General features: G+C 36.3%; 1 protein-coding gene across 1 annotated transcript in view; it reads left to right on the forward strand.

Annotated features, from left to right (window-relative positions):
- The window catches only part of Ppn (Papilin), a 408,909-nt gene that overhangs the window by 245,772 nt on the left and 136,381 nt on the right, over positions 1 to 26,756 (forward strand). The window contains exons 17-19 of the mRNA XM_068227548.1: positions 6,742 to 8,305; positions 16,930 to 17,094; positions 23,929 to 24,142. Of these exons, the coding sequence (XP_068083649.1) occupies positions 6,742 to 8,305; positions 16,930 to 17,094; positions 23,929 to 24,142 (1,943 nt within the window). The remainder of the gene's footprint in view (positions 1 to 6,741; positions 8,306 to 16,929; positions 17,095 to 23,928; positions 24,143 to 26,756) is intronic.

Below are 26,756 nucleotides of genomic sequence, written 5' to 3' on the forward strand. Positions count from 1 at the left end.
TACAGTGTTGAACTAATCTAATAGAAATACTGATTTAAATGAAGAGGCTCACATTACTTCTACAAAGATGGACAGTAAAATGTTACAAAAATGTACTTAAATTTTTGATATAACTCTATCTCTCCAGGTGATTGGAAACTGCTCACATGTTGCAGGTCGTCCTCGTCATTCTCTCCTCGTGTTAGAATGTGCCTACACTTAGCACAGCATGACAACAGCAAAGTCCACTTTCTCAGATGAAACTGATGAAACATCCTGATGTGGCTGGCTATTGTGATTTGTACAGGTTCTCTTCTCTCTTGAAGCTCAGAAGGTAGCTGAAACTGACACAAAATAGTCTTAGAAAAATTGTCAAGTCTAACCACATGGAATAATTAGCTTGACAAACACACTTAACTTTGAGGTTCGCAAAGTCTGCAGCAGTATGGAGTCAAATAATAAAGAGAAGATTTTATATTCCCTCAGCTAAGGAGGTGTGGCTCTGTCCTGATGCTTAATTGGTTGTCATGACGTTCGTTGATTTGCTGTAATTGTTTCTAGAAATTACTTTATTCAAGAACTGGAGAAAATCCAAAGAAAAGCAGCTCGATTTGTTCTGGGTGATTTTCGACAAAAGAGTAGTGTTACAAAAATGTTGCAAAGTTTGGGCTGGGAAAAACTGGGAGAAAGAAGACAAGCTGCTCGACTAAGTGGTATGTTCTGAGCTGTCAGCGGAGAGATGGCGTGGAATGACATTAGTAGACGAATACATTTGAGTGGCATCTTTAAAATTAGGAAAGATCACAATATGAAAGTAAAGTTGGAATTCAAGAGGACCAATTGGGGCAAACATTCGTTTATAGGAAAGGGAGTTAGGGATTGGAATAACTTACCAAGGGAGGTGTTCAATAAATTTCCAATCTCATTGAAATCATTTAAGAAAAGGCTAGGAAACCAACAGAAAGGGAATCTGCCACCTGGGCGACTGCTGTAAATTCAGATCAGTATTGATTGATTGATTGATTGATTGATTGACTCCAGGCATTGTACTGTTTCCACTAACTTATGCCAGGCTCCTTACTTTCATCTAACTGACCTTCCGTTATCAACTCTTGTTCTTTTCCAGACCTGATGATATTAGGTTTTTGAGGCGTAGGGAGTCTCTATTTACCACGCCCTTCATGTCCCTTGTCTTTCTGTGGCCGATACCTTAATTTTTAAAAGTATTTGACACCTTCTCTTTTTCCCTCTGATTAGTATTAATAGAGGATGGCAGCCAATTCTAGTAATATGGAGTCTTTTTGAAGTCATTTAGCGACAGTATTTAAAGATAGCGATTAACGACTTTGCCATCTAGAGAAGATTCTGGCGAATTGTCATTTATGACTTGATCAATTTGCTGACCACTAATACTGAGCTTCGCGTAATCGTGTGGGTGTGTGTAGTGTATTAACCTATGCATTTTTAAGTAATGGCATCTGAGTACATGACACATTCGCACGTGTGGAATTCATATTATTTTCGGAAGGCTTATCAGAGACTGATCGTTCCACTCGCACACTTCATGTAAGGTGATGAGGATAGGTAATTTTAATTTCCTTGCAATGAGATTGATGAGTTGATGAAACCATTTGAATGTTCTGACCAGGTTGGCATCATCTCTAAGCTTGCGAGCAATTGTACACCTTATTAGAGTTGAACACACTGTAAATTAATCTGTATTATTACATTTAAAAATGGCCCTTGAGCACATCTCCTAAGAATCTGAAGAGCAAGTCTCCTCATTTTTCTCAGCACCCTGTCTTGTGTCGCCTGCTAATCTCCTTGTTGGATATCACTCAGCAGTGGTCAGAAGTACACTCAGTTTCCGCAGCAACTCCCACACAAATTTATTCGTGTGGCCTGTAGAGAGGCCTGGTGCCGGTCTTTTGAGTTGACGGTGTATAGACGACCTGGATTAAAACCCTTCTATTGTTTCCAATCTTCTTCTAGCTGAAACCTAGCTCTTTTACAATACTTCTCAAACTGATACAACCTCCGTGGAAACCAATCCCCTCTTCCTGACACAGGGCGTAATTTACATATTGATGGAGTTGTTTCCTAAAGAATGTAAAATTCATGGACTGTGCATCAAAATCTTAAAAATCCATTACACGCTTTCTCTCCCTTTCCATGTTTTTCCTGGTGTACCAAATGAAGTTTCTTCAGTCTCATGCTGCCTCTGTTTTACACATTTTTTTTTCCTACTTGTTTGTCACACTAACACAGAAGGTTTTTGACAACAGAGGGAAGGTAAGGTAGTGGCTGTAGCTTTAAGGTACAGCCCCAGCATTTTCTTGGTGTGGAAATAGGAAAACACGGAAAACCATTTTCGTGGTTGCTAATGGTGGTATTCATCCTAATTTGTGTAGTAAAAAAAAAATAATAATAATAATAATAATAATAATTTTTTTTTTAAGCCAGGCTGTGTGGCTCAGATGGTTGAGGCACCGGCTTTCTGACCCCTACATGGGAGGTTCCGATCCTGGCTCAGTCCTCCTGCGGGACTAAGTTCCAGCACCTCGGTGTCTCCGAAAACTGTAAAAGTAGTTAGTGGGACATAAAGCAAATAACATTATTATCAATAATTAAAAGTTTGATTTGATAGAATATGATCATGTTCAAGAACAAAATATGTCATTCTGCTTTTAATCAAATATCTTTTTCAGCTATAATCTGTTATTTAATGTTTTCTTTTCAGGTATTCTCTAATTTTATTTGAGGTATTTTCTTATTTTATTTATCCTGAATTAGTGTCAGACTGAAGAACCTCACAGTTATAGATTAAGTCAAAACTGTAAAGAAACAAAAAACATATGTTACTCATGAATGACCATCATAAAATTGTTAAATCTTGCAATACTGGTATGTGAAAATACAGTGGTCATAAAAGGGGCATGAATGCAATAATGGGAGTTAGTATTGCCCCCATTATTGCCTGGCTAAGCCCAGCCAGTGAGCGAGAGATCCCGAGGTTGACCGTTCGTTCCTGGCTTTCCATTTTCTAGAGGCATTTAAGGGTAAAGGGGTTGACGACCAAGCAAAATAAAATACATTTTTTAAAACAACACTCTTACATTTATTAACACAAGCATTTATAACATAAAATATCCTTGCCTGATTTCTTACAGCGAACTTTCATAATATCTCATTCTCCAGTAGCATTTTGTAACCAAATGTACTTCTCGTCCTCCAGCATTACTGATCTGGAATGAAAATTAACAAACAAAATTAGGCCTTTACTGCCTTTAAAAATTAAAGTATTTAACTGAAAGAGTCTAAAGACTTCAATAAAGGTTTGTACAAAATTAGTAGACAGCTATCTCGCTTATTATTCCACAGAAAAATTTGCTAAAGGCTCAGTGAATTTTTATTAATCTCAACACGTGGTCAGTGTTGAATTCTGATGAATCTCAGTCTTTAAAATGTATCCCACTCATCAATAACACCAGTAGAAGCTTTAGTGAAAATCAATTCCAAAATTTTACAATTAATTAATTAATTATTATTATTAATAATCTCTAACCTTCTCGGTGTAATATTTTACCTTGTCATCACACGATCGTGTTTTCCAACTAGTGTATCTCACTAAATAATTCTCATGGCAATTATAATTCACATTTTTAAATGATTATTCTTCAATTAATTACTATTACTCATTATCACAGAATCCAAGTTGATTATGCCATTTGTGAACATTTAATTCTTACATTTGCATAGCATTCAAAATTTCAAATTAATTTGAAAATACTTTGGAATTTAAATATAAATGTATTGGAAGATTTCTTATCCACGTGTGAGTTAATTGGAAATTAATTTGCAAATTGCTTGCCTTTGCAGAAAAATAACGAGACGCTCTTCCCCTTAAATCTTAATAAACAGCAAATTGAATCCTAATCTAGTCTTACTTGACACTAATCTCATTAAACTTTTCCTTAAGGTGCGCAAAATAAATCCTCATGGTGGCAAACAACATTGAACACAATCTGTGCCGTTGCCATAAATGCACGACCAGATTAAATCACATTGAACAATCAAAAGACATGGAAAATATTCATATTTACAGCACACACACCGCATTCATACAAGGTAACACGTACTTTTTATATACATTATTTACAGTGAATCCTGCCCTTATAAATTTATTCTTTATTTTTAAGCATGGTCACGTCAATAGTTTCCGGGAGGATAAGTTCATGTAAGGAAATACTCTTTCTTCAATAGTGGCTAGTGATCAAAATTCGTGATATCACTTGGATTGAAATATTCCTCAGACAACGATGGAGATTCATCTAAATTTCCAAAATTTTATTTGAAGATTCCAATAAGATTCCATAATCATCACCATCACATGGGTTACAAGTCACAAACATCGCGTTCGTGAGCCTCTATCGCATTATTATTACTCCCTATTCGTGAAATATATACGCAACATGTGCTCCACTTATAATAAATTATTGTGCTCTCAAAGACACAACAAGAAGTCATTCATCAATAATAAATTCTCCAATTAATTAATTACTCAATTAACATCCCGCAGGATAGCCGTATTCCAGGCACATCATGAACTGAGCACATTAAATCTCACATATAAGGAATCTAAAATAAGTTATAGCTCACGACCGTTTAATTCCATTTTAACCCAATCTCTACTTGATTTTATTATTATTCAAGTGATTATTATATCTATCAATCCTCATGAAATATCATGAAATTAGACGACTCGATCCTAAAGAATACAAGTGATCTTAAAATGACACTAGGTTCGATCCTATCTCACAAATTTTACACATTATTCCAATCCAGATTAATTCCAATATCACAAGCAAATAAATAAAGTTTATCACGTGGTCAGTGATTTTTAGAGATATCTATCTCATATGCATGGGAACTCACTCAAAGACAGACTACACATCTAATCTAATAGGTTCCAAATTTCAGTCACACACATGTAACTCGACTACCATGACACCTCAAGAAATGGAAAAATGAAATACTTCTATCTACAACAAGAGCTAATAGATCTACGATTTAGAGAAGAAAGATCCTCTAGTTTTACAAAGATGAGAAAGAAAATAAATTTTTAGATGGTACTCAAGTTTTAGATGAGGTTCGATCCCAGGTTGCAGTCAGTCATTCCGGCATTTCCCCGGTCAGTCACCTTCCCTGCCCAGAAGCGCCTCACATACTTAGAAGATCATGGAGACACAGCAGTAGACGTCCCACGATGAAATTAAGATGCACATAGTAGTGGAGTAATCCATCTACACAGCAATCACTAAGATGAATTCCGTCGCGTTCCGGATGTGTGGGCTGTAACTAAGACGACAAATATTAAGATATGCTCACACACATGCAGAATTACTGAATGTTCTCCTGGATAAATACACTTAACTTGGATCTCCTAAGTTGGAATTCACTTCATAAGAGTTGTTAATAAACTTCACTAAATTCGGCAGAACGGACGTCTGCTTGCACGGCATAGTTCTCCTTCCATGTGGTTACGATGAACAGCAGAGTAGCGCAGAGTAGACCAGAGTAGAGTACAGCAGAGTAGAGAATGATTTACTTTGAACATGGCTTTTTATAGTCTTGGCTCGGGAGGTGTGTATTTTTTGAAGATGATCTTTGGTTCATGGGGTCTCTTATAATTGGCTAAGACTGTTCTCGAAGCTTGCTCGCAGCCTGGGTCGTCCGCGCGTGGCAGGCTAGAAACACAGGCGCGTCACATGACCTACCTTGCACTCAGTCGAAGATGGATCAATACATCGCCCCTCTGAATGACAAAAAAAAAAGAAAAAATGGTTTGGAGCTCTCGCTCACTGCTTCCAAAATAACAAATACAGCTCCCGGCGAACAATAAAACTTTTAATGTTAACTTGTCGTAAATATTTTAAATATTGCCAAATTTGAAGGGGACAGTACAGTGTTTGGAAACACAGTGGGCAGATTAATGGCTTTTTGGGACACCCTTCACACAGTACGTGGGTACAATTACTGCACAGGTTTGACCCATACTATGAGACCCATCAGTGCCCTCACTGAAATTGACATTTCTCATGGTGTAATGTGTGTTTTGATCGATCTGCTGACAACAGTATTCTCATAATGACTCAGTAGGTAAGCAGAATTTCAGTGAGGATGCCAACGCCGGGTGGTCTCAGCACACAATGCACCCAAACATCTCAAGGCCATTCTTAAGATATATAACAGTATGTAATTTATCTATTAGAGTTTCACTTTGTTCCCAATGAATAGGCCTATAATCTGAAAACAATATACCATCTTCAATATGTTAAAATGTACAGCAATTAGGGATGTTAAACACATATTATTATACTTCATATTTTACTTTAAATATTATAGTAGTAAACATTGGACATCTTCTAGTTACTCTATATCATATTTTTCACATTTTCAGAAAATTAATTTTTATTCATGCTTTTCTAGGCCTACTTGTCTGTTTTGTTCTTGACCTTTATTTTTCTGTAATATTATTGATTTAGTTATAACAATTGGAAAGGAACAAACAAGCGTGTTGGTCCTGTTGTGTATTCCTTCTCATGTACCTGTCTCTCTATATATGGCTTTATTTAATTCATAGTTTAACTTATAACTTTCTCATTCATTCTGTATATTCCATTCCATTATATCGTGTCAAGAAATAGCTTTTTAAGATAATAGAGACATGAATAATCATGAAAAATATCTGCTTGTCTCCAGTTATTGGTTACGTCAAGCTTCAGTCCTGCCAAGGATGTTTCTAGTTACACGGAATCTGCATCTTCTGGCAAGGTGACGGATACAAGTCCTGGGGAGACCAGCTCTGACATGTCTGTATCCTACAGTAGTTTTGGAGTATCTGATCTTCAACCTGGCACACTCCTGGATACAACATCAGAATCTAGTCTGGAAACGGGAATTTCTCTCGATGATATGATGCTCAGTGATTCTACCTACTTTACTGATTCTGAAAGCACATTACATACAGCTCCCAGCAGTACTGATGATTATCTGGACTCAACAACTGACTTCTCTATCACTGAAACTTCAACACTTGTAGATGATTTGTTGTCTTCTGGGATTAGTAGTGAATTAAGCAGCAGTGAATCTCTGTCAAGTTCAGATGGAAACACCTCGTCCTCAATTGTAGACAGTACTACAGAAATATATACTACCACTGATTATTCTACTGAAAATGATACATATTCCACAGAAGCTGATTATGAAGATACGACTGAATACAATTTTACAGACACTACAGGTGCTTCTGAAGGTTCCTCACTAAATACAGAGTCAAGTATCATTGGTGAGAGTTCAATATCAAGTATCGCTTCATCATTTATTAGCTCTGATGTGACTACAAGTTTTTCTGCCACTGATGGAACAGGATCGGCCAGTGAAACAAGCCTAAGTACCAGTATGACAGAGAGTTCCCTCAGCTCTGAAAGTACCATAACTGAAAGCACCGTAAGCACAGAAACTTCAGAAACTTCAGAAAGCACTACTGATTTGTCAAGTACAACATCTGTTACAGATACCTCAACATCATCTGATCTAGAAAGTACAACAGATTCAAAACCAACAACAGATGCAGTGAGCGAAACTTCTCCTGCTGAAGATAAACCAACAACTGAGTATATGTTAACTTCTGAAAAGCTCATGGACTTGGACATGGACATACCTATGGAGGTTGATGGGTCTGACTTAAAGCGACTTAAATCATCATCTGTCACAACAGTTTCTACAGCTTCAACTGAAGAAACATCTTTATCATCTGTTGCTATTTCAGAAATGTCAAGCACTGATGGAACAACAGAATCATCATCAGTATCAATGCCTGTTACTGAATCAAGTTATGGAACAACAGAATCATCAAGTATATATTCTGAGAGTTCAACCACTGAAATTACAACAGAATCAAGTTCTGAGGGTACATCATATTCTACAACACAGTCTAGTCCTGGATTGACAACAGAGATAACCGAATTAACAACAACAGAGGTAACCGAATTAACAACAACAGAGGTAACCGAATTAACAACAACAGAGATAACCGAATTAACAACAACAGAGATAACCGAATTAACAACAACAGAAATCAGCAGTAGTGAAGGGACAACAGAAATCCTAGAAAGTACTTCAGAGTCTATTACAGAATCAACTGAAGAAACATCAGTATCTGAAACTGAATCAAGTATTTCATCAAGTTCCATTTCTACAAAGGAGAGTACCAGTACAAGCACAGATTATACCTCAACCACTGCAACGCATACACTAGCTCCAAGTAAGTACAAATTTTTAAAATCTTAATAAATAATGCCAGTCAGTTAGTGGTGAAGTATTGTGATTGACCAGGATAATATTTGGTTTTATGATCCAAAACAGCATTTAAAATGAAGGAATTTTGGCTCATTTCCCCAGCAATTAAAAATCCCTTAGTTCAAGGGATTAGTTCTTAATAGGCCTACTTAAGCCTCTTCAGTGATCCAATAATGTTTTTATAAGTCAAAATCATAGATAGCTATTTACACTGATTGTATGTCACTATCACATTCCTAGGTCATGACATAAACTGCTTAGATGATAAAAAGCAGCAAAAGTTTGTTTGAAATTACATCAAAGTTTAAATTTATTAAATAAATCATTTAAGTAATAAAGCAACAATCTCAATTTGAAATGATAAAAGGAAAAAGGATATTATTTTCATTTATCATCTCCTCCATTCATTTAAACTCTTTATTAACTTATGGAAACAAAATTCTGTGAAGCCTTGTCTTCATACAGAAGGAAGGAGAGGGTGTATAGAATGTAACCATCACATCAACACATAGCAAACACAACATAAGTACCGGTATGCAAATAGTAGTAAAGAGGTTAAAAAAAAATTAATAATAAAGAGATATATCATAAATAAGTCATACACAGAAAAATGGTTCCCCTAGTTTTTTTTTTTTTAGGAGGCACATTCTAACTGACTAGCTCAGCAGCTTGAGTATAATTATCAATTGAAATTCAGGTTTCTCTTGTAGATACATTACATCAATATATAAAAAAGAATGTGTCCCGACCGACCGAAAACAAATTTTGAGGATAGATTTTTATTACAATGTAGGTGCTTGCTAAGGGAGGATTTTTGGATATACCATTGCCAACAGGGTGAAAAGGGGGGTAAATTTTTAAAATGAATGTATCTATATCTCAAAACTTTAAAAGTTTACAGATGTAAAAAGGTATTTAGAATCTCCTTTAAAAATAAAGAAACACATATTTTTTTGTTTTTGGAAACTCCCACTAGCAGGCGTGAAAAAGGGTGGAAAAATGGGTTGAATGCCTCTAATGAGGACACTTATACCTCACAAACTGAAGATATTAGACCTGAAAATTGGTATTTGGAATCTCCTTTAAAAATAAAGAAACACATTTTTTTTTTGTTAAATCGAATTAATGGGGTTAAACAGGAGTGACAAATGGGGTGAATTTTTAGAAAGACTATATCTACAGTACACCTCAGAAACGTAAAATGTTACAGACATAAAAATTGGTATTTGGAATCTCCTTTAAAAATAAAGAAACACATATTTTTTTCTTTTTGTTAAATCCAATTGATGGGGTTAAACAGGAGTGACAAATGGGGTGAATTTTTAGAAAGACTATGTCTACAGTACACCTCAGAAACGTAAAATGTTACAGACATAAAAATTGGTATTTGGAATCTCTTGTAAAAGTAAAGAAACACAGGTGATTTGTTTTCAGAAACTCCACTTAAGGGGAAGTAAAAAGGGGGTGAAACTTTATGATGAGCATGTCTACAGTATATCTCAAAAACTTAACATGTTACAGAAGTGAAAAATGGTAATCTCTATAGAAAAATAAAGAAACATGTATTTTTTTTAGAAAACCACTTGGGTGGGGAGTAAAAATGAGTGAAAATGGGATTGAATTCTTTTTATTAGGATACTGATATTTCAAAAACTGATGTTACAGACATGAAAATTGGTATTTGGAATTTGCTTTAAAAGTAAAGAAACTTGTATTCCTTTGATTTCGGAAAATCCAATGAAGGCGGCGCGGGGGGTGAAAGAATTGAAAAATTAATTGAATTAGTTGTATGAGGATACTTACATCTAATAAAAACTGAAGTTGTTACAGACATGAAAATTGGTATTTGGATCTCCTTTAAAAGTAAAGGAAAACACATTTTTTGGGGAAAATCATCTTGGGGATGGGGGTGAAAAGGAGTTTAATTCCTTTTATGAGGACACATATCTCAAAAATTGTAGATGTTACAGTCATGATAATTGGTATTTAGAAGATCCTTTACTAATAAAGAAAGAAGAACTTTTTCCCGGATGATTCACTTAAGGGGGGAGTGTGAAGAAGTGAAAAAATTTAATTCTTTTTATGGGGATAATTATATCTTAAAACTGAAGCTGACAGACGTGAACATTGGTATTTGGAATCTCCTTTAACCATTAAGAAACAAGCCGCCTTATTTTTTTTGGGGGGGGGGGGGGATGGTAAATCAACTTAACGGCAGTGGGGTGAAAAAGGAGTTGAGACCAATTGATTTTACTGTTCATAATGTACTTGACAAAAACCAATGATTTTTAATCTTTCCTGGGTTCGTTTTCAAGAGCCATCTTTTCCTTGGAGAACTTAAAGTTGGATTACAGTAGATTCTCCTGCCATGTAAATAAAAATTTGAACACATTTGAAATAAACGATAGGAATGATATTGACCTTGCAATTGTTCACCTCTATAATAAGGTCAATAATGCATGGAAGTATATAATTCGTATCGCCAGAAATCCTGTGCACTTGCCTACGCACCACAATTGTCCTGATCAAATTGTCAGCAATGACAATGGCAGCAGTTAATTTACCGCCAAGTGGCAGTCTTGCATCTTGCTGTATGGTCCAGAACATCAGTAATAATAATAATAATAATAATAATAATAATAATAATAATAATAATAATAATAATAATAATATTCTGGACCATCATCAAAGCGTGCGAACTGTGCTGGAAACGTGTCCTGGCCGGGTAATGACTATGAATACACTTAGACTAAAAATTATCGGAATAAAGTAATCAGCTGATTTTGTATTTGTTTACACAGCTACCATGTGCATGTATAGTAGCCTACTGAACCCTGAATACTAGTTAAGTCAGCAGAAATAAATTTTGCACTAAAGTTAAAAAACAAAAAAAAAAACAGGAAAAAGGTAAAGAACAGCTATAAGAATGATTCAAAATGAGTTGCTGTCTTGACAAATTGCTTGAATACATCATTAATAAAATAATTCATTTTCAAATTGCATGCACTTGACATAGCTAATTTATAAAATCCACTTGTAGGAAAATATATATATAATAGTATATAATTATATATATTTTACAGTGTCATTTGATGGTATTTAGTTACTTCATTTTCATTGAGCACGCTCAGAACATTTTCAGCAAGCCTCGGACCTATGGGAGTAACGAAGTCCCACTCCCATTTGACAGGCTAGAGATTCCTCGTGGAAACAACTTGACGAACAAAATGGAGTTTGATGGGGAGCTATCAATATTAATGGGGCTTATGGAAGAAAGGAAATAGAACTGGCTGAGTCAGCAAAGAGGATGCATCTGGATGTGTTAGGAGTTAATGATATTCGGGTGAGGGGAGATAACGAAGAAGAGATAGAAGTTTATAAAGTGAAATTGACGGGTGTTAAAAAGGGAAGGGCAGAGTGTGGGGTAGGACTGTTCAACAGGAATACTATTGCACTCAAATGAGCGAATGATGTGGGTAGATTTGGCGTTTGGAGGAATTGAATTGTCTCGGTGTATTCACCATGTGAGGGTGCAGATAAGGATGAAATTGACAAGTTTTGTGAAGCATTGAGTGACATCGTAGTCAGGGTCAATAGCAAGGATAGAATAGTGTTAATGGGCAATTTCAGTGCAAGAGGTGGAAATCGAACTGAAGGATACGAAAGGGCGATTGGTAAATGTGAGAAAGATCTGGAAACTAATAGGAATGGGAAGCGTTTGCTGGACATCTGTGCTAGTATGGGATTAACGGTTACAAATACATTCTTCAAACATAGGGCTCTTCACCGCTACACATGGGAGGGCAGGGGCACCAAATCCGTAATAGACTGTATCAAAACCGACTTTGAATTCAGGAAGTCTGTCAGGAATGTGAGAGTAATCTGGGGATTTTTTTATAATACAGACCACTATCTGATATGTAGTGAACTATTTCTAGGCCTAAGAAATCCTACCTGTAGATGGATAAGGGTATAAAATCTCGAGAAACGAGGAAATTAGACATGGCTATGGTTAGTGAAAAGTTCCAAATAGTGGACAGTAAGCGGGTAGAGGATATAAAAGGAGAATGGATGCCATACAGGGATGCTGTAGTAGAAACAGCAAGGTAGTGTCTAGGAACAGCTGTGTGTAAGGATGGGGAAAGGCGATCTTGGTGGAATGATAAACTAAGAACAGCTTGTAAACTTGAAAAGATGGCATATCGGAAATAGCTCCAAACAAGGACTAATGCAGACAGGGAATTGTATGTAGAGGAAAGAAACAGAGCGAAGAAGTCGTGGGAAGATTTTGGTAAGAACTTGGAAAGGCTAGGTCAAGCAGCAGGGAAACCTTTCTGGACAGTAATAAAGAATCTTAGGAAAGGAGGGAAAAAGGGAATGAATAGTTTTTTGGTAAATCAGGTGAACTCCTAATAGATCCAGGGAGAGGTGGAAGAAATAATTTGAAATTCTTTTCAACATAAAAGGGTATCCTCCCTCTAATGTTGCAAACAACCAAACTCATGGAGAGGAGGAAAATGATGTTGGTGAAATTACACTTGAGGAAGTGGAAAGGGTGGTAAATGAACTCCATTGTCATAAAGCAGCAGGAATAGATGAAATTAGGTGTGAAATGGTGAAATATAGTGGGAAGGCAGGGATGAAATGGCTTCATAGATAATAAGATTAGCATGGAGTGTTGGTAAGATACCTTCAGATTGGGTAAAAGCAGTAATTGCACCTATCTATAAGAAAGTGAACAGGAAGTATTGCAACAACTATTGAGGTATCGTTATCCCATTAAGGTGTTCACTGGCATCTTGAAGATTTTCAGTATGTGGCAGGTAATTCAAAAATGCTACGAGAGGAGTAGACAGTTGAGGCGTATAGTTTCAAACATGGCCAAGTCCGTTGAGCTGGTTTTTTTTTTTTTTTTTCAGGAGAAGAAAAAACTCGTTTTAGGATATTAATTCATCTATATTCCGACACCTTATTCTTTGTGTTGCTTAACAGAGGTTCCTAATTCATTACCATACAATTTTTACAGTCTAAATATATTACATGAATTGAAAAATGTATTTAGAATTTGGACTTGACCATGTTGAAACTAACTATGGGACTTGGCCAATTTTGAAACTTACCTAAGAGGACTTGGCCATCTTTGAAACTTAGATTATAAAATTTGGCCTAATATGCATTATTTCTGCTTCACCGTCTTGTGTTATGCTTATGCAACAGTACCTTAGAATAAAAGCATCTTGTTTAGCTTTAACGGGGTGTGCAATTTATGCACTATAAAGGTCTTTTATATCTTTCATTTTCAGTAGCGTACACTATTGTGTTCCTCTGTGATTACAGGTTGGGTACTGTGGTAAAGACTTTGCGGAATACGCAAGGAAAAAAGAAATGTAGATTAGGCCTATTTTCCAACTGTGTTCATCTTGACTTTATTTGGAGCAAGTATGATTAAAAATGATATAAGATTTAGCGAAAAATCTTTAAAGATTATTATTTTAAACATTATGTTTGTGTAAAATTACCCAGCACTGTAACCAATGTAGAGGCTAATTAACATTTAAATAGTGTATATTTTGTAAATATGTGGATTCATATAGTTACTTCAATGTATATTTTTCATATTATACCAATTCAATACCATCGTGCCTTCGAAACCTATCACCGAGCCTTGATTGTATATGATCATCTCAGCTTTTTTCCCCTCGTGCGCTTCCAGGTGGAAGGATCACGTTGCCGCTTTCTGGAATGGCGTTTATTTATTTCCTCCATTTTATTACACAGCAAGTATGAATACTATTAAAAAAGACCAATTGATTATATATATTTATTATTTATAAAATGTTTATAAAAATACACGCAAACAAAACCACTTCATGTGACTCGAACAAACTTCAGTCAACCACGTGACTGGATAGTGCAGGGTTATTGGCTCGTGCGGGTTAACAAGGACTTGGCCGACTTTGACATGAAACGTCATTCTTTGCTGTAATTTTAAATGTGATCTGGCCGGATTTGAAACCCACTTTCGTTCTCGTTGTATTCATCTTGTAAAGAGGAATCCATGGAAGTCAAAACATCAGAACGTGCAAAAGATGGACTTGGTTGTGTTTGAAACTATACGCCTCAGTTATGTTTATGTTTCATAGATCTAGAGAAGGCATATGACAGAGTACCAAAGGAAAAAATGTTCGCCGTACTATTAAAATCAAAGACATTTATATTCACAAATTGAGCTGCAGTGGGAATTGACAGTAGAATGAGTTCTTGGTTCAAGGTACTTACAGGGGTTAAACAAGGCTGTAATCTTCCACCTTTATTATTCATAGTTTACATGGATTATCTGCTGAAAGGTATTAAGTGGCAGGGAGGGAGGGTCTCTGTGGTCAGTTTAACGTCTATCTACAATGAATATTTCACATGATAGTTTCATTAAATTGTATTTTAATAAAAAACATACTAAGTCCATTACATATATAATTTACAATACCACACATGATATGAAACATCACAAGGATTACCTTTCATTTGTTGTAATTGGCCAGTTCAAAATATCCTGGTAGAAATTGAGTCCCTTGTGTTGAACGTACTGTATTATTTTTCCAATGTCTTGCAGCTTTTTTGAGTTTATGGGCACCTTATCCTTATTGCCCCTCTTACAAGTCATTGCAGGGCTGATAAAAAATTTGGGTTTTCCCAGATAAAATGTGTGCATGACTGGGGAGTCTATGTGGACTAATACTTGAATTACTCCAGTCTGGTTGCTGTTGTATTTGAAATGCTTGAATTTCATGGGTGCACATGGTTATTTCTGGTTCTTAGGTAGTTTCATACTTTCCTTGGATATAAGTCTTCTTCAACAGTGAAGGCCACCATGCATCAAAATTTCCCACCTCATCATACTCCACTAAGTGAACTTCAGCATTTTCCCTACTATTTGCTGTTGTCTCTACATAGTCTTTAGGTGCATACAGTCTATCAACAGTTTTTAGTTTATTCTTGAATGTACGTTAAATACATTAATCTACAACTGACGCAGGTAAAATATTTCTTGCACTAGAATCCTGCATAAAATCAAAAGCTATTGCGCCTGTGTCCTCACTATGTTGGCATAAGGATTTCACTTCTTGTAAAGACCTATAAAATTTGTGACTCTTGTGGAAATGGATTTCCAGTTCAACCTTTGATGTTCCTCCCCCTGTAGTTTATGTAAGGTAAACCTTTTCAGATAGCATCTTTTATTATGTTTAACTTATGAAGACTGTCTTGTCTGTTTCTTTTAGGAGACATAATGCACAAGTAACACTCTTCCTGTAGTAAACAACTGGGAAATGTCGCAAAATAATGTAGCGTGGGAATCCTGCAGGTCAGCCAACATTAAGTTCGGCACAGAAAGGAAACAAGTCAGTGACTCAGTGCTTTCCTTCTCTGATCGTGCTACACATAGCAGTGGTTTTTTCCATAAACAGAAGGCTGACTTAATTCCTTATTATGCCATTTGAAGGCCTCAGAATATTGAATAATAAAAAAATATGCAATTTTGACTTAATGCTTTTCAGCTCCGACCGATTCAATTGTTCAAATTGATGACTGTATGTAGAAATGGATCCTCGCAGTAGTTTATTTGATTACTCTATCAAAATTCTCTAGGATTGGTTCAATGCCTCATGAGTTGAGTAGAGGTTATGTGCACTGGAGCTGTGGAAACTCATTTATGAGAGACAGGCCTCTCTCAATCTCATCTAGCGTTGTTCAAAGCTTGCTCCTCAAGCTCTCTGTTCAATGAGTGTTTGGAAGAACTGAACTCAAAAAGACGTTCAATTTCACTGAACAAATAGATCTAACTCTCCATGCTGTCTGATTACAATGAACAGAAACAAGCTGAGTAGACCGAGCACCTTGAAAACTCAGATGTTTAAGTGATGCATTCATTATTACATTGTGGCCACATGCATTGATTCTCAGCACATCTTTATGTACAGATTTCTTGCACCATTACTGCATATAACACTCGTAATGTAACACATTTGAAAGGCTACAACTCATAGTTTGCTCACCCTCCAAGTGACTGAACAATTGAGTGGACTGGTGTACTGAGCCTGTTATTGTGTTTTGACATTAGGTTAACACACACAGCTCAGAGTTCAAATAGTCCCCTCTTTGACTGAGTAGCAATGAGTCTAGTTCAAGTCTGCCCAGACTTGTTCATTTGTGAGTCTCTGTGTTCATTCATTCTAACAGCAGGCTCTTTCTTTGACCAAACTAGCAGAGTACTAGAAGTGGAGAGGTATAATCTGATGAAATGAGCTCGGCTCGCTCATTGCACAATTCTAGTGTGCACAGATCATACTGAATTGTGTTTCTAGTGTATTCAGAATGCACAGCTTTGCACTTCACTTTGTAATAACCCTTTATCAACTTTTCATATCTTCTTAAGAGAAATGACTCCCTATTGTATTTCTTCAAAACTGATGAAGCTGTTTAGACTGATTATTATTAGAATGCATAAAAATAAATAAAATTCCATAAAATAATCTTGTTGAAACTGTTGCTTTTATTTAAAATATTTATAATTAATTTGATGTCTGAATGCAGCAATAATGGCTACAACACCAAAGGTAGCCACTACAAAGAAGCCAAAGAAGTCAAAATGTAAAAGAAGAAAGCCTACCACAAAAGCTCCTATTCTCACATGTGATTCATCTAAATTTGGTTGTTGTCTGGATGGAGTCACAGAAGCTAAAGGCCCATTCAATGAAGGTGAGTTTATATTTTTACACTGTATGATAGAAGAGAAAGCAATTAATTAGTCATAAGATTTTTTTAATGTTAATACCTCAAGTAGCCCATGCCAATGTTTCAGCCTAAAACAACTTAAATCAAAAGATACTTAGCAATTAATATTTAGGAGTCTCATATCAAGTAGTCCCTGTCAATATTTTAGCCCAAAACACTACTGTAGAGCACAATGAGACATCATATATTACATGATGTTGATGACCAAAGATGTTCTACCAAATATTAATCAAGAAAAATAATTAATGGTAATACAGTAGAAACTCTGTTGGACTGATACCGGTACTATGTTGAGTAACTAAAAACTTGGGTATAGATCGCTGTTGTCGTTCTGGGTTTCCTTACTTGTTGTGTAGAATAAAGAGAGTTAAATAATCAGGTGCCATTTTCTATATTAGGCACTGAAGGTCAACAGTAGTGCATCACACATGTCACAGATATCACGCTATCAAACTATGCCAATCGGTATTACAGTCATCAAACAAAACTCCGCTAGTCTTGATGGAATAACATTTATAAATTGAAAAAAAATTATAATTCCAGATGAGCCTCAGATAATATAGAATGTCATCTTTACTTTCTTAAGTTTATCCCAGGTAACTCTGGGGTCACTGGAGCTACCCAGACTCATTTTGATATTGGTTGGGGGTTTAAAATTGAATTCCATGTGATTCTTCAGGTGAAAATTTCAACCCGGAATTGACTGGGATTCAGACCTCAGTCTTCTGGGCAGAAAGCTTGTGACTAAGTCACTGCGAATCACGGTTCCATATGGAGTATCAACTAATTAATTAAATAAAAGATCTGTGGCACAACAGATCATTAAGGGCCTTGACCTGCCAAAACAACTCCTGCCCAGCCAGATGGCTTACAAATGGAAGAGTACCATATGGTTAGCACAATGTCGTTCTCAGTTGTATTGCTTGGCTTTCACATCTGGATCCGCTGCTTCTCATTTCAGACAGCTTCCCAGCTGGACTCATGAAGCTAAGTGAACCCTGTTCCTGCTCTCAGTCTAAAATTAAAATCTTTATACTAGCTGGGAGTTGAACCCAAGACCTCCCAAAGTGGCAGACACACTACCTACACCATAGGGCTGGCATGCTGACAAATCAAGTATCAGATAAGCAGTGGTCTGTTGTATATGAAAAAATTGACAAAAAAATAGTGTATGGTATTCAAAACTTTAAATAAGAACAAATAAAAACTATAGAGTGTTATATCATTTATCACTTGGACAGAATAGAAGCAGCTTTAAGAACTATGCCTAAAGGAAAATAGGCAGGAGTAGATGAAATGAATGCAGACATGATCAAAGCAGCAGGGGTATAAAGTCTAAAATGGCTGTACCGAGTGCTTAATGGAGTGTGGAAGGACAAAAAAATACCTGATGCCTGGAACCAACTATGTTATCATTCCTCTGTTCAAGAAAGGGAACAGGCAAGACTTACCAAATATCAAGGGTTAACTCTTCTGTCACACATACTGAAAATTCTCAAAAAGATCATAGAGCAGAGGCTGTGAACCATTTATAGAACCACAGTTGGAGGAGGAGCAGTATGGTTTCAGAAGTAATAAGTCAACTATAGATCTTATATTCAATGCCAAAATGCTGACTGGAAAGTATTGATTGAAAGGCAAGAACTCATTGTATTCATGAATTTTGAAGAGGCAAATAACATTGTTGCAAGGAGGTAGGGGCACCTGAAGTATTTGTAAAGAATGTCTAAATGTTGTATAAGATCTGTACCAGCTGCATGCAAGTTGGAGAGGGGCACCCATTATGGTTTACAACTGTCTCCGCTGCATTAGAGCAAACTCAGTGCAGTTGTGTTCACTGATAACGTGATTTGGGGAGAAACAGAAGAGGAGGTGCAGGCAAGATTAAACACATGGAAGGCCAAGTTTCTGGAGTTCAACCTCAAGATCAGTAAAACTAAGATGGTGGTGATGGCAGTGAAAACAGGGAGGGCCAACCAGCTAGCGTCAAACTGACAAACCACCAGTTAGATAGTGTGGGGTTTCACCTACCTTGGCAGTATGTACTCCGGAGACAACTTACTTGCAAGAGAAATCGCCAACAGGGTACAAAAGAGTTCGCTCTTCTACCAATAAGTGAGGACTGTTCTATGGGATGTAAAAATTCCAATGAAAGCAAAATTAGTGTTACTTAACAGCTGCTTCATACCAGTGGTATTGAAATATGTACCCTCATGAAGTGACACTCATCAAGACTGCATGCACCAGAGATAAAGTTCCTGAGGTCGTCCAACATGCAGACGATCAGGATGGACTACTTACGAAATGAAGAGGTGGGGCAGGAAGCTGGGATTAAGACATCTGTACTAAACAAGCTCGGTTCAGACATGTGATTATGATGAAGCCTACAAGAATAGCCTGAGTGCATTTAAAAAGAGAGATAGAAGAAAGACGGCAAGTTGGAAAATCTAGAATCTGCTAGATGGTTATGGTCAGGAATGACATTGCATCTAGGGGAAGGACATTGAATGATGTCATGAAGAAGAGGACATTTGTGAATAGAGGGGAGTGGAAGAGGTTTATCAATAGTACCTGCAAAATTGGATCTGTAAACTGATGATGATGATGATGATGATGATGATGATGATGATGATGATGATGTATGTACTTTTGATTATCTAACTGAATGTAACTGAATTTCAATGAAATGTTTATGTTGACAATTTGGCACTTGGTCTTAAATTCTCTTTTTTTTTTTTTTGAGTCTGTATTTGTTCATTCGGTCTCAAAAGCCAAGAATAACGGCCAAGAGGATTTGTCGTGCTGACCACACGACACCTCCTAATCTGGAGGCCTTCGGGCTGAGCAGCGGTCGCTTGGTAGGCCAAGGCCCTTTAAGGGCTATAGTGCCATGGGGTTTGGTTTGGTATTTGTTCATTACTTGCACGTACCCACGGCCGCCCACGTTTATTAATTCAATCGTTAGATTCTTAAAACCATTTATTTAAAAGCAAAATAAATATTGTTAACACACATTGTTTTTATATAAATTGCATGAAATACTTTGTTTTATTTTTTTAAATATTATTAGTTTCAATATTTAAGATGCCAGGTTGGTGGATGGTACAAATAATATTAAAACAATATAATAAAAGACCATATTATATAAAAACAAACTATTTTTTCTGTAAAGAGTTTCTGGATAAACTACATTAAGTGTCCTTCCATTTGGAATTAATATGTATAGCATCTTTGCCCTTCCAAACTCTTGAACAATCCATGTAGAGTTGACCATGGGAGAAGCACCATTTCCGAAGATCAAGTCTTGCATATTTAAGCAATTGTCCTTCTGCCTTGTTGATGCACATTGCAAAACTCAAACAAACAGGGAACTGCACATGTCTAAATTGAAATGGTATATCCGAAGCGATGATTTGAATCCGAGGAATCAATACTACTTTGCCTGCAACATGTTCAGTCAGTCCAGTCAGGCTTCAGTAATTTCTTAACTGAGATTCGTGTTCCATTACAAAGTGAAGGATTCATATTCCTGAGAAGAATAATAGATGCCGCAATCATCTGCTCCAAGACGTTCGAGGATATTCAGGTCACTCCAAGTTGTTCAAAATCTCTGCCGTGTAGTCGACAGGCTCATCTGTATTACGTCGTGTCGATAGACTTGTAAATTTGTAGAACACTGGGTAATTCTTGTAAAAGTTGCTTGTTGATGACCTTGACAGCTTCATTTCTTGGAGCAAGAATTGTTGTTTGACACAGCCATGCATGATTGGTGAAATGCTGTGCCCAAGTGTGTTAAACATTTCAGATCTCTGCATGCTGTATATTTGACTGGGCATTGCACACATACACACAGACAAACACTTTTGGATAATATGGGCTGAATATGGCTTAGAACTCAATTTGACTTTGTTCTGAAATCTGATGCGTTCAATCTCATTAGGCACTCGGAACACGAGACTGAAGAGAGGTACAGTTATACGGTAATTGTTATGTTATCTTGACTAATTTCCTTTAGATTATAACTGATGTTAATACAGTGGCAGGTTAGGATTCTCTTCTTTTTTTTTGGTCTAATATAGCTCATTTAAAAAATTGTAAAAAATAATATACATGCCTTAAAATTGATGACAGACTCAAGATAGGGTATTATATTATATTATTATGGGGATGTTAGGTCATGTAATTATTATTATTGTATGCCAACTCGTTTCAAACCTGCAACCAGCATCATTTTCAGAGCAATAACAAAAATGAATGAAAACTGTAAATGGCAATTGTTATTCCATAGTAACTACGTATTAGTTCATTCCAGGGCCTCCAGAGTCAAGGAGAAAGATGTTGAAGAGTTAACTATAGGATGGTAACCATGATCTATTCAGTATATAGCTGTCCCCTTGGTTAAAATTATTCAGGTGTTCAGCAATTTCTATTCCCTCATGAATGATTCTAGGTGTAAGTTGTTTCTCCTTACAAATGACAGATGTTGCATCAAAAATTATTTGATGGTCATTATGTTTGACATGCTCTACCACAGCAGACTTCTCTGGCTGGCAAAGACGTAAGTGCCTGTGATGTTCCTTAACCCTCATTGCCACCTTCCTACATGTTTGACCAACATAAACCAATCCACAGGAACAAGAAATCATATAACTTATATGTACAATCTGTCACGAATAGGATTGGCAATTTCTTAGCAGGCACAATATCAAGACCATCTTTAAGCCTAATACCATCATAGGTAATTGTTTGTGATCTGTTAAAGATCCTGTTGGTTTAAACTGTACTGGAATATATACGATTCCTTGTTCCTGTGGATCGGTTTATGCTGGCCAGACATGTAGGAAGGTGGCAACGAGAGTTAAGGAACATCACAAGCTCTTACATCTTTGCCAGCCAGAGAAGTCTGCTGTGGTAGAGCATGTCAAACATAATGACCAACAAATCATTTTTGATGCAGCTTCTGTCATTTGTAAAGAGAAACGATTTACACCTAGAATCATTTGTCAGATGATAGAAATTGCTAAACACCTGAATAATTTTAACAAAGGGGACAGCTATATACTGAGTAGATCACGGCTACCCTTTACAGTTAATTCTTCAACATCTATCTCCTTTACTCTGGAGGCTCTGGAATGAACTAAATTTCTGCCATGGTCTTTCTGTCTTGAGTCTAGTTGCTGTGGAGTGACAATTGCCATTTACAGTTTTCATTCGTCTTTGTTACTGCTCTGAAAATGATCCTAGTTGCAGGTTTGAAATGTGTCAGTGCCATAAAATGGGGTAACTTTGGCTACTTTTTCATATATTTTAAAAATTTAAACGTGAAATATTCCCAATAATTTTCTGAAAAATATAATATATATTCTGCCATGTTTGTTCTTCATTTTTAAATATGAACATAATTCTAATTGTTATTCAGTAATGAATTATGATTATCAAAAGAGTGGCCAGAGTTACCCCATGTTATGTTGAAACAGATGTACAGTGATCAAATTTACAGGATATTTCTAAATAATTCACATTTTCCCAAAGAAGAAACTATTTCATTTAGCCTAAGGATATAAGCATTGTATGATATTACATGTTGCATTGCATAAATATTTGAAATGGTACAAAAGATAATAAATAAAAGGTACGGAAATCATGAAGTCCAATTGAATGGAGAGTAAAGAAGGTTGAAAAAGAAGCAATCTTGTAGACTGTCCTCATAATACACTGTCTTCTAAATTAGAAAATATCTGGGCCGTCAATCAAGTTCGTAAATGTGTATTGTCCATGTCAACTTATATCCGTCTATGCAGCAACATAGTCTGTCTACAGGCACATTTATCATTGAAAATGGGAACGGTCTTTCCCCTCCCTATCTGGATAAACTTCCCCTTACTTCTCAGAGGCATGCTAAGCTGTTATTGTGCTTTCATTAATCTCTTCTAAAGCATTCTTGAGGTAAACAGGATTGTACTTACAATACCCATGGCCACGTTATGTTTTCCTGTATGTTCTTGGCATAGCCGAAATTACCTCGGAAGAGGACGACTTTTATCACAAAACTATTCCCTGAAAAACCTATTTGAATAAAATTCATAAAATTGAGTAGATCATTTACCAGATGTACTTGCATTTTGACCTCATAAACCACTGGAATGGAGAATCAAATGCTGGGGCTAGGGAACTGTTCGTTTCCTGCTGTTACCAGACAAGACAATAGTCAGGGCTGCGAAAGAAATCAGTTTACTCAACAATGAGCCCGCCGATGTTCCTTGGACTACCGAGTGTTGATAGAGCATTCTATTGTGTGTGTATTTTAGTTGTTGCAAGTGGTTCATGTTTTCCAGTATAGGGGGCAAGAGAAAATCAGTGTTTCTATTCATCAGTGGCAGAATTTACCCTGTATGGCTGAAGTTACCCCACTATACGGTATATAACATCCCCAAAATAATATAATGACATTTAGTGGTCCTGAAATTCTATGTTTTAAGATCTTATTACTGTTTCGCTATTTCTTTTATAATATGAATATTTATTAAACACCAAGTGCTTGTAATATATTTATTTTATGAAAAGAGACTCACTCCAGATAGTCCAGTTACAAGTGAAAAAGCTTGATACTCAAAGGATTAATGATGATTCACAGTGAGAAACTCTGTAATCAAAACCCAGCCCATTTCCTGTTAAAGAAATTTTATTTTGCAATTCTTCCCTGCATTATTTATTTGTGTTGCTCCTCTGATAATGTAAATGAGGACCTGTTCTGTTAGTATCAAAGGAAAATATAATACTCTGTTCTGGTTTTCACAGGTTGCCCCACGTATGAAACATGTAAAGAAACAAAGTATGGGTGTTGCCCAGATGATGTTTCACCTGCTTTGGGTCCCAATGAGGAAGGTTGCCCAGAAACACACTGTGAAGAAACCCTATTTGGATGCTGTCCTGATGGTATCTCTGTTGCCCAGGGCAATGATAACGAAGGTTGTGAACCAGGAGAAATACCAATCAATTGTACAACAACCCAGTAAGTTGATATTTTATAAGTTGATATTTTACAATCCGATATTTCAAGGAATTTGACATAACTTCTGGCTGAGTAAGAGATATAAGAACCTTCCAGGCTTGTCACCAAGGGATTACTGAAGTATCATTTCGTATTCAAGATTATAGTTCAGGATCCCAGCCAGTGGATTCTTAAAGATGCGTCTGTTCACCATGTTGTATATATCACCATATAAACGAATCCCAAAACCATAATTCTCTCATTTAGTATTGTGACGGTTGTTAAAAAATGACTACTTAGAGAAGAAATGTCTTCTACTATCAACTAAATTTATTAAACTACTATTTACAAGTGCACTCCTGTTTGAGTTTTTTCACTCCACATAGCCTGAACTTGACTGAAGACACAACCATCTAGGATGTTGACTCATACTATCCAAAATGGCCTGACGCAACACAGTGTCATCCCCAGACAGTTCACTCCACAACTCAATTCACATACCACACCGAACTCTGTGTAGCCATCTGACTCACTACTCCTAAATGACTCGTCACAGACTCAGAACTGTCTCATAACTGACTCGTCACTTACTCACGCTCCTCCACCTTTGCTCTTTACATACGCTAACAGAAGATTCCTGCACCTTACTCTTCCAGATCAATCCAGGTGCATACTCCAGTTCCAGCATCTTCAAAAAGAGATCAGCTAGGTTCCTTATTGCTTGCCTCAACAATCCATCAGGGCTTACGTTTTGTTTACTGCTGGTCCTGTCCACTCTACTGGCATTGTTGCCTCTCGCTGGCCCCTGCACCCTTGGCCCCTTCACTGTCACAGTATTTTAATGTATCAACATTTTTGGGTTTTCTACTTGGAGTGCTGACCTCACTGTTGACTGTCATAACACAAACTTGATGGAAATATAGAGTTGAAAGAGATTTGCGATTTTCCAGGTAGCTTCAACTTGACAGTCTTGCATTTGGTAGGTAATATCACGGTTGTTGTTACTATCATTAATAACGTGATATATTTCTATTATAACTGAATAATAATAATAATAATAATAATAATAATAATAATAATTTATTAATGGCGTGTTACATTAGATGTATGTAAAATAGTGATGTGCAGTGACCCAAAAGATGACCTAAGCAGCTGAGTTTTCTCCTTATGATCTTTAATTCAAATACTTACCTATTACTAATTTTCGAAGCCATGATAGCAATACGACAAAATCTAAAAGACTACTGAAAGCTACATTTCCTGTATAAAATGTAAAATATTACTTCACAAGAGCAAAGAAAACCCTTCTAAAATAGTCTCACTATCATAAGGGTCTATAGTTTTCAGTACTAAATCATAATCATTTAATCAAAAACTGTCTCTCTTTTTCAGAGTATTCAGTAGTTCACTTTCAGTGGATATAAATCCAAGATACAGTATATAATTCAAGGGAGGGGATGTTCCACCTGATCAAATCTTATATTTTACACACACTAAGTACTAGTTTTGACCCTCAGGTGGGGTCATTCTCGACTAGGTGCATAAATAATCCGTAAACACTATAATAGCACTCTTCAAGGTAGTTTAAAAGTATAAAATTCACAGTTTGTTGCTGTCTATAAAATTTTCGCAAGGCTGGGAAAATAGGACTTAATCTTGCTATGCACCAGGAAGTTATAAAATGTCCTTCACAAATTGTATAACCATGTATGCTTAAAATGTGTGCAAGAAATGTAATGTTTATATAGTGTGCAGAACTTAGATTTAGCAGATATAGTTCATTACATTATTGTACCATACTTGGTCTGAGGAAACATACTTTCGTAGAATGAAGTGAATGATAGTGAAAATGAGAGATTGTTGTAGATTAAGGAATAGCCAGTACGCGTTGTAGCTATTTCATATCTAAACTGAAATAAGTGGGAGGATTATTTCATTTATTTTCCGGGTTGAACCATGTTGTTGTTATCTGTACATTACGTACAGTTTGCCGACATTTTGAATACATTGCAGTATTCTTTTTCAAGGCGACTGAAATACCCCTACTCGATCCGAGGTAATCAGTCCCCAGGCAGCAATCACACTGACCACTGCTGGCCTGACCTTGGTCTTTTATATCCTAGGCTAGGATATAAAAGACAAAAAGAAAAAAACCAAGGTCAGGAACCACCCTTATAGTGTGATTGCTGCCTGGAGGGAAGAATTGCAAAATAAAATTTCTTTAACAGGAAATGGGCTGGGTTTTGATTACAGAGTTTCTCACTGTGAATCATCATTAATCCTTTGAGTATCAAGCTTTTTCATTTGTAACTGGACTATCTGGAGTGAGTCTCTTTTCATAAAATAAATATATTACAAGCACTTGGTGTTTAATAAATATTCATATTATAAAATTGATTAGAAGTGTATTTAAGACAACTTCTTATTAAAATCTAAGATATAAGGAGTAGCCATCGTTCAAAATTTCAACATTGTATGTCAAACGCTTTCAGAGAAAGTCACTTCTTTAAACATCGCCCTAAAACTACCCTCAAAAAAGAAACAACTAAACCTCTAACATTTTCCACCTTCACGTTCAACAATGATACCTACAAGTTAACCAATATCTTCAAGAAACAAGGCGTTAAAATAGCCT

Source organism: Anabrus simplex, chromosome 1 (genome assembly GCF_040414725.1).
Source record: "Anabrus simplex isolate iqAnaSimp1 chromosome 1, ASM4041472v1, whole genome shotgun sequence".
Taxonomy (NCBI): domain Eukaryota; kingdom Metazoa; phylum Arthropoda; class Insecta; order Orthoptera; family Tettigoniidae; genus Anabrus; species Anabrus simplex.